Raw genomic sequence first — 12,802 nt, 5'->3', positions numbered from 1 at the left:
CACCATGACTGTTCAGAGGCAATCAAGAGTGGCCTCACAATGTCATCAGCCAGCTCCCTCAGCTGCAGCCCCTCAGGAACCATGGGTTTATGTATATCCAAGTTTGTTGAAGTGCTCCCTAGCCTGGTCATCCTCCACCAAGGGTAAGTCTTTCTCATTCCAGACTTTTCCTCTGGTTTCAGGGTCCTGGGATTCCTGAAGGCCAGTTTTACTGGTAAAGACTGAGGCAAAGAATGCCCCAAGTACCTCAATCTTTTCTACCTGTCACCAGTTCCCCTGCTGCATTCAGCAGCAGGCCCACGTTTTCCCTAGTCCTTTCACTTGCTGCTTATGTACTTGTAGAATCCTTTTTCCTGTTTCCATTCACACTCCTTGCCAGATTCAACTCTAGGTCCATATTGGCTTTCCTAACCTTATCCCTGCAAGATAAGACAGCAAATGTTTACTCCTCCTGGGTCACCTGCCCCTGCTTCCACATCTTGTATACTTCCTTTTTATGTCTGAGTTCAGTTAGGACCTCTTTGCTTATCCATGCAGGCCTCCTACTGCCTTTGCTTCATTTCCTACTTGTTGGGATAGACCCTTCTTGAGCTTGGAGGAAGACATACCTGAATATCAACTAGCTCTTCTAGATCCCTTTCTATCTGGGGCAGTATCCCATAGAATACAATTACTGGGTCCATTAGAGAAAGATAATCAGAGTATTATTCTTGTTACAGGCTGGGAAAAGATCATTGAAAGCCAGATATTCACAGGTATGCAGCAGTTTAGAGAAAAGAAAAACTAACAACAACAATAAAAAGCAAAGTTCCTTGGGTTTTATCCCTGGAATATGCCATATGAGATAACATGTGGTAGGGAGAAGGCTAAATTTTTTTTACTGAATGCATTCCTGCTACTTTTTCCCTCTAGGCCCTATAGTTGATCAGAAAGCAAGCAGACATTTTGATAAGATTCAAGTGCTTTAAGGTAATACATCAGAAAGTTTGTTCTTGTTTTTAATGCATCAAGCAATCTGCCTTTTTTGCTCTCAGGTTACATTTTTAAATTTCTATTCTTCATAGATGGTTTATACACAACTAAGGCATATTTATCAAATTATTGCAATCCACCAGTTCCATAAATACACCAATATGTAGGAATATGTAACAGCAACGAGCACCATATATGAAGGATGCAATCTGCTAATAGAGCACTATGTATGTTCTGTCAGACACACGTGCTTGCCACCCACTTGGACACTCTGGAGAGAGAACGCATAGACATACATTATGCATGTGTGACAGTATGGAGCCATACCGCACAAAATGTAGGCACAAAATGCCCTCCCCCACTTCAGCAAGCCATGAATCACATCAAGATTTCACTTAGGGCATATCCTACCACTGTGCTAACTTCAGAATCCTGGCTTGTACTTCGGACCATAACTGTTGGTCCTCCACTGGGAATAGAGTCGAAATCACTCTTCTGCAATCCAAACATATAAAGGACAGGAAGAAAAGTCACATTAGTTTTTATCATAAGGAGAGAACATCATTTCCCGACCCTTTGGGGTCTTGAATCACACGCCTTACGCTTCCTTAGTTTACTTAGGCAGCTAAATACAAACTACTGCCTGCATGTCAAAAAGATCATGGGGTCATACAATTGAGAAGTTCGCAAACATCGGTCCTCTACAGGAAGGGGAGAAGAAATTTTACTGAATGAGCCTTTCAAGTAAGCTCCAAGGCTAGAAGTCTTCCCACAATTAAGTAGTGAATAGCAGAATAGCAAGCATAGGAGCCACTGACCTGAGAACCTGAGGCCAAACTGAGGCCACTGTCTGCACTGATTTGGGATTTTTTCTCATCCGTTTCTCCCAAATCAAAGTGTTTCACACCTTCTGGCCCTGAACAAAGGAAAAAGTATATCATTACTGTACCAAGAAAAAACAGCATGGCAGAAAGCAGATGACAGACTGAAAGCAGGAACAGTACCAAGAAAACAAATTTGCTTTCTCATTCCTTTGATTTTTTTTTTTTATTCCTTGGTACTGTAAACAACAAGGCCAGCAGGACACATCTGCCATTCTTCAAACGTTAGTTTGAATTTCAAATACTCCAAAGTCATAGTCCAGGAGTGACTACCACTAAACAGTACCTTTGTTAGCCATTCAAGAGAGAAAAGAGGACAGACAAAGGTCAAGTAGCTTCCAGTTACAATAACACATGCAGACCAGTTGCCATTCAACTCTAGGAAGCCACTTCCTTTATTCTTGGTAAAATAAAATAAACCTATTTACTTAAAGTCAGAATCCTTTTTTGAACAGTTAATTTGCTCGAAGTCTTGGACTGAGTTTGTTTGGTTGCCCGCAGCAACTATCTAGGCAAAAAATCAGGCATTGGGCAACAAGAACATAAACAGCGACAACTGGTGTTACACCAGTAAGAATTTCAAGGAAGAAGCTTGTATCATGCTGTACTTCGCAACATTCCCCAATTACATTAACAAATGGCTCTCCAGAGTTGGCAATCACGTAGGTCAGTAGTGAAAGAGGGAATCAGCAAGCTTTAAGTCATGCATTCATTAATCCGCCAATCCAAAAACAAAAAAGGGGAAAAAAAGTTAAGGAACTTTATGTTCAATTTCCCATGCAGTTCTAGAATCATATAATCTGTTGTCCTCTGATGGGATGGCAGAAGGAAAAGAGAATGATGGAGAGGTAGAGCCTGAAAAGAAATCTGGATAAGCACTGAATGAGATAAATAACGAGGCAAGAAAAGAATGTGTTATAGACTGTACACAGAATGCCACTACTCTCAGAAAGGGGAAGAGACTGAATGCAACACTTCTGCCATATCCATATCTGCCAACTATTCAGTAACAGGAAGACATGATCAGCAGCTGGAATATTTGTGTTATGTACCCATGACTATATCCAGTATCTAAGCAAACAATGACACTATTCTCTTAGAACCACTGATCACAATAACCTGGGAATTATGAACATGTTTGTATTATATGTAATATTAGAGAGGGTAAGACAGCGAAAAGGAAAGAAAAAGGGAAGGGAGGAGAGAGAGAGAAGGATAATATACAAAGATTTGTGGGAGTGAGTTTGAGATGGTATGTAAACTCATGAATAGCAAAGCCATAAGCGGGCTGTGCAGACCATACTAGCTTACTACTCCACCACCAATTCTCCATGTGAAGGGTTTTACAGAAAGTGTTCTTGATTTGTTATAGCATTCTGCCTAAAACCATATGCCTTAGTTACCGTAAATGAAATCATCCAAGATTCTAACAAAGTATAAACAAAAATTACAAAAATAAAAATAACTAAAAATGTCCTTTCTAAGAATTTGGAATCTTATTTTCCACTGAAATATACATTGCTCGCTTCTAGAGGTCTATTTCCACTCCTTCAAATGGCCACCGTTTCTAGTTCTGAATAATGATGCAGCAAAATGTTTTATATCTCATTACTACAGCAAGAATACTAAACTTCAGCTGTGTATACTTTAAGCAGTTTAAGAGTTCCCTGTCCCAACACATAATTCAGATATATTTCTGGCAATTTGACTTTTAAAGCAAGTGAAACTGACTGAAGCAGTTCAGGTATTTGACAGCTTTGGGCAGTACTGGTAACTGAGTTTGAGCACAACCACCACAATCACATTGTTGTCACTATCAATTTACAGGCACTTACAAACCTCCCCTTCCCTTCTTTATGGAGTTGTATGTCTAATACACATAAAACACTAAAACCTCAATTTATCCCTCCCAATGTAGGCTCCTACCTGAAAGGCCTAGTTTGGGAGAGTAGGTGTGTTCATGTGCTATGTGTGTCTCACACACACTCCTACCTCAGCAGAGAGCAATTCAGATCTTACAGCAGAGGTCCCCTATTTGCCCCATTCTCTTGGAACTAACTCCAGATGCTCACTTGTGCTTAACTGAAGTATTTAACTCAGGACCCTAAAACTAATGTAGCAAATCCAGACCTAGTCAGAATGTCAGGAATTTTCACCCTTAGCTATTAATCCTTCCCAACCTTCAGCCTTTAAAAGGGCATCAGCTCTGCAAAGTACAAACTACACTTATGGTTAGGAAACACCTACCACATCATGGTTATTATAAACTAGCTATTGTCCTTACATCATGTGTTCCTATTTACAACAGTGATAACCAAAAGAGCAAAACCTTGTACTACACCTGCAGATAATATATATTCAATATTTTATTCAATATCATATTTCAATAGATGTTAAGATTTGTGTAGATTTAGACTACTATTTAGACTCTGCAACAGCCTCTGACTATTTCATCACTCCTCCTTTAACATGGGATATAAAAACCAAAATCAAGTTGATTCCATATTATGAGGCTATTCTCTAACAGCCATCACTGAATACAATTCTTCACATACACCTTCTCTCTCCCCCTCAAAAGTATGTCTTGTTGCAGACTGACTGTGGTCATAAACTGTTCATGGTTGATGCCAGGTAACAAAATCTGCCATTCCACGGCTTGAAAGAACAGAGAATTCTTCATTCCAGTAACATTCAATCAATCAATCAATATATTCACATCAAAGACTTGTTAAGTCTTAAAACTGGTTTTAACTTTTAATAAAGGAGATGGAATATCTTAAAATCCTTCCACATATGTCTGATACGGTGAGGATGCAGAATATCTGCTTCCCCTTCTTTGAAGAAGGCAACATTCAGGGGAGGAAAAAAGAAAGGGGGGGGAAAAAAAAAAGAAAAAAAAACACAAAAGACATTTGAACACAGTTTCCCCAGGACAAACTGATCTGTTTGGCCTCCTCAATTATGCAGGCTTTCTTGATAGACCTTTGTTCTTGTGGTATAAAAACCGTATGCCATAGATGCAAGCTCACCCTGCACCTGGGGAGTTGGCAGTTATGGGGAGGCTGGAGGAGTCAGTTTCTACGTTTTTTTAATTTCCTTACTCGTTTTTTCCAAAGATTTTTGCTTTTTCATTTCCTGGTGCTTGTTCCACAATTCTACCCAAGATGCATTGAAAGCAGGAGAGAAAGAGAAAGAGTCAGCGGCTGGTCAGACAGGTGAAAATGGGGAAAAAAATTTGAAACAAAAAAACCACTCCTTCATCTCAAAAAAAAAAAAAAAAAAAAAAGGGGGGGGGCAAAAAAAAGGCAAAAAAAAAGCAGAAATTTACAACAACTACTGAGCGAAGGGTTAATTAACACCATTTTACAAGAAATCAATGTTAGGAATCGAGCACTGCATCATCTCTCATCTATAGAGAATTCAAACATTTGAGATGACTTCATACAGTGAACCAACTAAGGAAAAACAGCTATTATGAACACATATAATGCAATTAATCACCTTCCCTGAGAAAGCCCTTTAAGACTGTCAGATACTTATTCCTCCAAAATGTAGGCATCACAGAAGCTCTAATTAACAGACACATTTTAATGTCTCTAGTTTATATCATTGAAAGGAAAAGGCAGAAAAACCAGCAGCAGCAATTCCAAGAAAATTAAAACTGTAGGTTAACACAACATTTAACCAATATTATATCTTAAAAATTATCACAAAGTTTACAAGTACAAGTTACTTTTGACTTGAGAGCATTCTCAATAAATGCTTGGCTCTGCCTATCAACCAGTCCTACATGCAAAAGTTGAACTTCTCTGCACCCACTTGTTCCTATCAGGGTATAAAGAATGGAAAATAGGGAAGAAGAAAAATGAGCAAGATGCTTAATGCCAACTTCCAAAATTCAAAATAGGTCACACCACTCCAATCAAGTCAAGCAATTCCATAAGAAGATACAATGCAGAGAAAAGGAAAAAAGTCTGAAGTCTGCATGTACTCTTTTCATTTGAAGCTTAGCCCTGAGACGAAATAGTGATGAGGCACTTGTACTTTTCTATCACTCATATTCCTCAACCCTCTGAAATGCAGTCATCTTTTCTGCTCAGAAACATCAGATCATTCCAGGTGCTGGCCTGTTGGCCAAAGGAAACATCACAAGGTGACATGCTGAACTGACTGAATGCTGGGCACTGTCCTTTCTCACTAGCACGGTTAAAGCTGGGAATGCTACAGAGGAAGATACTCTTAGAAAAGCAGAAAAGGCAAAGGGAAGGAAAAAGAAGTACAATGTTCTTCTGCTGTTCCTCAAGGAAACTTGCTGAGCAACTAAAAGGTCACTTGAAGTGTGTCAGAAACCCATCCCACCCTGCAAATGGCAGAAATTAGGGCAAGATAGGCTCTAAAAAAGTTCTATTTAGCAAAATGTCTACTGAAAAAGAAAAAAAAAAGGATAGTATTACGATTGTGGAAGAAGGCTCCACAGTATTATCATTAAAACATATCAGGAGCAAGGTAAATGTAGCAAGGGAGAAAAATCTTGAAAGACAGTTGCTACCCAACTGATTTCTGTATCTGCTTCATGATTGATGGATGTTCCTTCAACTTTTATAAGTACACAGATGGATAGGATAAAATTGCTTATGGATCCAAACAGCATCCTATAGGCTTATCTAGCTGAGCATTCACTGACACAGATAACAATCTCTTTAAGATGTACTGAATTTGTTTGTTAAAGGGCTTTGAAGACATCTGGCCTCTTAAGTGCTCAGTCTATATGGCTTTACCTTAAAAACCACCAGGCAGAAAGCTGTAATACCTGCCATTAAATTACTTTTAGCTGACTTGCCTGTTAATTCAGGGTAGACTATATCCTAGCACATTAAAAACAGCCTAGATTTTACTGTCAACTACTTTGTCAAAGAAGAAAAGGAAAACTTCAAATAAACTCAAGGGGCATAAAATATTATGCCTATGACTTTGTTACATGAGCCTGAGCTAAACAGGACAGCAGGTCCAGAAAGAATCTGATGCAGACGAAGTAGGTAGCACAATCTTTTCAGTTTCAAAACCCTGTCAAAATAAAAGTGCCAGCATTAAACAATTATTTAAAAAGGAGTAATGGAAACTTCAGTAAGTACTGACATTTTCATTAACAGTTACTGCAAGTATGCAGTAAAACCAAACTAATCAGTAACGTAAAGGGGGAAACTATTAACTATCAACTTTAAAGCTACTGGTGTCCTAATACGAAGGCCAACACTACAGGTGATGACCATGGACCCTGGAAAATAAGAACCCCAGAAGTAAGCAAATATTTGGTGATCTTTTAAGAAATAAAGTATCAGAAGCATCATCTTCACAATTAATTTCCTAGCTAAACAATTAGGTATTAAAGCACAACAAAGATCAATCCTCAACTGCTAAAAATCCATCACTCTTCACCTCAGAAATAAGAATTTTGAATACCAACAGCCCTCCCTGTTTCCAGGGAGCATCCTACATACTTCAGAGGTACACAAGAAACCAGAAACTTTCCGAGAAGTGAATAAGAAAAGGGGGTCAAGCAGGAACACACCCACCCTGAACTTTGGAAAACTGTGAACCTCCTGGCCGTTGTTCCTGTAGTATAAGAAAACTGCACACGTTCAGCTGCCATACCTCTAGGTCTCAGAGACACAGTTTAATTGCCACACTAACATACGCTTTATGTATGGCTATTGCAAACAGTGCTGTACATGACTTTACTCCATCATGCTGATGACTTACTTTCATTCTAGTATTTCCTCTTGTAGCTAGATCAAAAGATTAGCAGCCCAATTTGTATTTTGTCCATACAATACCAATAGATTCATTGAGAGTTTTATTTACATAACTGCAAGCTGAGGCTGTAAGCACCTTCCAAACTTCATAGGATCAAGGAACTCCTGAGGTTCAAAGGAACCTCTGGAGATCAACTAGTCAAACCTCCCTGCTCAAAGTAAGGTCAACTAGAGCAGGCTGCCACAGAACCATGTCCTATCAGGTGTTCACTATCTCCACAGCTGGAGAATCCACAACCTTTCCAGTGTTGGATCATCTTCACGTAAAATATTTTTTCTCATGTTTAAATGGAATTACTTACAAATACTTTGTTATTTCAGCAACATCTAAATGTTTACCAAATGCTTCTTCCCTAAAGAAGTTAGTTTGAATGAGAAAGTCTGCATTTCACTACAGAAGGAATTTCAGCCTAGCCATGACTAACTCTGGTCCTGTATATCCAAAATATTGTCTTATACTGAAGCTTCCATAACAGAACATAAAGGAAGTATAAGAGCCAAGCAGCTTTAAATTATCTTCCTGCAACACAAGAGAAATTTCCTTTACTTCTAGATCTCAAGAGTCAGATGAACATGGACACTACATTGTTTTTACAGCAATTTCTTAAAGACTGACTTGCATACTAGTTCATGGTTCTTGGTGACAGACAAAACCAGTTAGAAAAAAAGGCTTCAGAGAAAAAACATTAGTGTCTTTCGAACTTTCATCAGTTTTGGTGAAACCATATCCTTCTTGTAACTTAATTCCATAGAAGACAAGTGGAGATCATTAGAGCATCAGAACCACCAATAAGAATTTACCTGTTGCCTGTCCTTGAAAATTGCAAATTGTTTACAGCTAATATTCTGTCAACAGTAGTTAACATATTAAGTAATACTTCTTTTGAAAAGCACTTCTTATGATGCTTCACAAACATGGAATGTCTGATCTCTATGATTCCCATTTCTATGAGGCTTTGATTTCATCTGAGGGAAAGAGCAGTCTCAGCAATCCAATCAAAAGATCTCTCTTCATTCTTTAAAAGAACGCTGGCCTAGCATCTGTTTTATTCTTAGTTGTGTCAGAAGCATACCTTCCTTTTTCTCTTTTCTACAGAAAAGAAATCAAGTACCCATAGTGAACCAAACCACTATAGTGAAATGCTAGAAATCTGAATCTCTCTTAGCTCCCTGATAGATTTTCAAATAGAGTGCAAGACTAGTTTCTGAGCAACTGCCTCCATAGTTTACCTCTTGAAACAAGAAAGCAAATCAAGTCACAAGGGGTTCAGTGTCAATTCAGAAGGACTTGACACTACTCAGCCTGCAGCTGTTATGTGGGTATAAGAATGAATGTCTGCACTCCTGCCACGTAACTACCCAATACACACATTCCCTTGTCTTATGCCACATACTGCAGGTACAGCCTCAGAGTAGCACGCTGCTTTCAGAAGATTAATCTTGCATACAATTACTCCATTAAAAAGTTATTTTAAACATGCTGTAAGAAGTGATGGCTAAAATTTAACATGACATATTTTTGGAGCTGACAAACAATTTCTCTCATATGCTGATGGTACTTTTCTCTTGTTTACAATCCACAGCACGTTGGATCCAACTAAAAGTTTTTTTCTCTTTTTTTCTTCCCACCCCCACCCCAAAGAAATCTGTAAAGCCCTTTTTAGGTAAAACAGTTTAAAGCCTACCTCTAACTTTTTCCCAGACATAGGGAAAAGCTATACCAGCTAAGAAATTAGACTGGGAAAGTTTCCAGTGACCAGCCTAGCAGATGCTGTTTAGAAGGACACACATTCTATTTACTATCGCGTAGAAGGAAGATCCATCAGTCCTGCTCATTGTAATACAACAACTAAAATCTTTTTGGCAGTTTTTATTATTAACAATCAGCAGATCCTGGGTCCCACTTCTATCAGGATGCAATCTAGATAATCCACAGGTAGTCAGCAATGATTGGAAAACTTTTGTTTCATATAGTCCCTTCTGTAGCTGCCCTTTCCAAAGTCCTGCTGGCCCTGTTTCCCTTTTGCCATTTCCTGTTGCTTGAAAACATCAATCACAGAGCAAAAAATAAAGTTGTCTAAAGTGTAATGAAATTCATAAGCAATTAAGATTAGAAAGCTTCTGGGAGAAAACTGCCTTGGATAGTTTATCCAAGAGTAGAGTGAAAACACCTATGATTGTTCCTTGTGATCCAAGGTGTAAAATGAAGCATGTTACAGCAGCAATGTAGTGTGTTAAGATGGAGAGAATGCAAATAGAACCTAATGCCAGAATAGAAGTCCCTCCTGCACTTCACAGGCACCTCAATACACACCAATGGAAGCAATAAAATTCTCTTCCTTTAGACTCCTTGTGTCAAATTCCCTTGGCCCTTTGCCTGCAGGGCTCGGTGCCTTTGACATTAGCTGAGGTACCGGCAGCTGCATCGCAGGTTTTGGCTCCACTCTTGGGGATGATGCAGGATCCTTGCCAACTGGAGTGATAGATCCATCCGTTGGACTTCGTTTTCTCTTTTCTGGTTCTTTAAAGAAAAAAAAACCACAAAGTGGTGGGGAAAAAAAACCAAAAACAAACGTAAGGAAAAAGGAAATGAGAGCAGGAAGATGAGACAGATGGTCTCACCTAAATCATTAAGCCTGGCACTGAAACAGCTCAGTCCCACATTTGTTCCCACAGGTCACCAAGGCTTGCAGATAGTCTGACACACTGGTGGAAACAGTAGAGGAGAAAGCCAGAGTGCTGTTTTGGGGATACTCAGATTATCTCCTTCCTGTATATTTGAAACCTAGGAATCTTCTTTGACACAGTAACTGTAGTATCTCCTCTGCTGAAATGTCCAAAATTAAACAACTCTGCCTAAACTACCAAGAATATCACTTCTAGAATATAAGCAAGCTCCTCCTGCAGTGAAAAGATGACAAATACAATCATCTTTGATAGGTAACACTAAATGAAACTTCAGTTAGGAAAAAAAACAAAAAACTATCAGCTATAGCTCTCATCATTCTCTGAGACTTCCTATAATCATATATCCCCAAAGGCAGTTTGGATTATTTCTCTGCATCAAGATCCACAGTTTGAATTACAGCAAAACTTTCAGAATAGAATAATTAAAATTAGATTTTCCGTAAAGAATCTCCTGCAATCCTGCACAAACTGTTCCAATAGCTGATGAGGCCAATAGTCAAAATTTTATATCCTAATACCTAAATTTGTCATATCACTAGACCTTGTGATATCTTTGTCCAGTAGATTAAAGATTCTGCTATCACCAACACCTTTCCATTCAGCTAATAATTGAAAACAATCAACACCTATCATTCAATAGACTGAACACCTCCATCTTTCAGAACAAAAGTATTTTCCCAATTCCTTGTAGGTCTTTTCAGAAACCTCAGTTTTTCAAGATGTGATGATCAGAACTGGAAGCACTAAGTCAGCTGTGGGTCTTGTTAGTGACATATCCACAGACAATAGCTACATCCCAAATCTATATTCCCAGGTTTACACAGTGGGAAGTTCACACATAGCTGCCATTTTCAGAGACGTTGCTTCCTAGAAGATAGTTCCCAATCCTACTCTTGTTGCCAACTGTCCTTACTCCTAAACAAGTCCTTAGTTTGACCATATTAAAATAACCACCACCATGCTTTATTAAGATTCAGCTTCCTCTAGACCAATAACCTATATCCATCATGTCCTGTTCAAACAGTATGCATCATATGCAAACTGAACAATTTTAGGATTACTAGATCACTACTTTATGTTAAATAACATTAAGATAAACACTAATCTCTATAAAACATTTCTAGAAATATCTGGATCAACTCATGTAAAACGTACTAAACCGCTACAATAAATCAAGATGTCATGCAATAATGAGAGAAGTCCTCCAAAGATGTATCAAGGCTTTAAAAGTTTATATCAAATTTTGTCTATTTTGACCACAATTAATCTACTGGGTAAGCTCTACTTACCATCAAATTATACTATCTGGCATTTACATTATCAAGACTTCATCTAAAACCATTTAGTTTTAGATCAGCCACTCTATAATTTTGCTTAGGGTTAGTGTCAGACTAAAAGGCTTATAATTACCAAGATCAGTCTATAACCCACATTCAGGACTGTTAAACTAGCACAGCCTTCCTTACCTTCCTCAGCATTCTAACAATGACTGGAAATGAACACCTGTAACCCACAGGGCATCTAAGCCAACTCATAAAATCCCTGATGCAAGCCACTCAGAACACCAACTATAAACTGTTTAGTAGATTTTACTCCTCTGCTACAATGAAATAAATAGCTTTTCATCATTTGAGATTACAGCTGAGTCAGACATTAAGCAGAGTGGTAGCTTTCTGTCATCTTTTGCTCTTTTTCCTTACACATGCATTTTCTTATTTTGCATTAAGAATCAGATTTTAAGAAAAAGCTGAAAAATATAGAGGTAGTTTCAGACTTTCCTCTCCAAGAGTACTTAGTGATATAAGAATCATTGTGTAATGCAAGGTAGTTGGTGAGATAAGTCTCATATGGTTCCACATTAGAAATACCTCTGTCTCTATTCAGGTTGTCTGCAATAACTTCCCAAGACTGTGGTTGGGACAGTGTTAGTTGAAGGTCCCCACTCTCAGAATTTCCACTTCATCTGTAAAAGCCCCAGGTTTTGTATCTTACTGCATAATTCCCATTTTCAATCAAATACCCAGTATGACCATTATTTTGTTATGGTCCAGTCACACGTGTGCAAGAGAATGGTTTCAAGCTTTGTAAGGTTTCAGTAACAATAGTACAGCTCTCACCTGTTTTGAAAGTGTCGTAAAACTCCTGAAATATCTGAAGCCACAAAACAGCTACCTTCACAATAAGGATCTCGTTTGGTTCGTAAACATTGTATTCTCATAAACACTTTTCTTACCTTTGTTGTAATAGTGAGTATGTGCTATCTCTAGCAGGCCAAAAACACTGGCCATGCCTCCCAGGCCAGCATTTGCATATGACTGCTCCAGGCTCAACACAGTGCACTTCAGCAAGTCCAGCATGCCTTTATAAACCTTGCGGCTGATCTCCTGCAATGAAAATCCCATTAGTGTCGCTATTTCAGAAGTGAGAAAGTAATTCAAGAACATAAAT

At 38.5% G+C, this 12,802-nt stretch overlaps 1 protein-coding gene across 7 annotated transcripts in view; it reads right to left on the bottom strand.

Moving 5' to 3' along the window:
* MADD (MAP kinase activating death domain) overlaps positions 1–12,802 on the bottom strand; it is a 76,518-nt gene that overhangs the window by 26,607 nt on the left and 37,109 nt on the right. For all 7 annotated transcript variants that reach the window (XM_075030847.1, XM_075030846.1, XM_075030848.1 and 4 more), the window contains 4 exons: positions 12,588–12,738; positions 9,981–10,187; positions 1,791–1,888; positions 1,384–1,467 (listed from right to left, as the gene is read on the bottom strand). In XM_075030847.1, the coding sequence (XP_074886948.1) occupies positions 1,384–1,467; positions 1,791–1,888; positions 9,981–10,187; positions 12,588–12,738 (540 nt within the window). The remainder of the gene's footprint in view (positions 1–1,383; positions 1,468–1,790; positions 1,889–9,980; positions 10,188–12,587; positions 12,739–12,802) is intronic.

This window comes from Buteo buteo, chromosome 6 (genome assembly GCF_964188355.1).
Source record: "Buteo buteo chromosome 6, bButBut1.hap1.1, whole genome shotgun sequence".
Lineage (NCBI taxonomy): Eukaryota > Metazoa > Chordata > Aves > Accipitriformes > Accipitridae > Buteo > Buteo buteo.
Note: the sequence above shows the minus strand (reverse complement) of the source record. Positions and strands in the feature narration are given on the sequence as shown.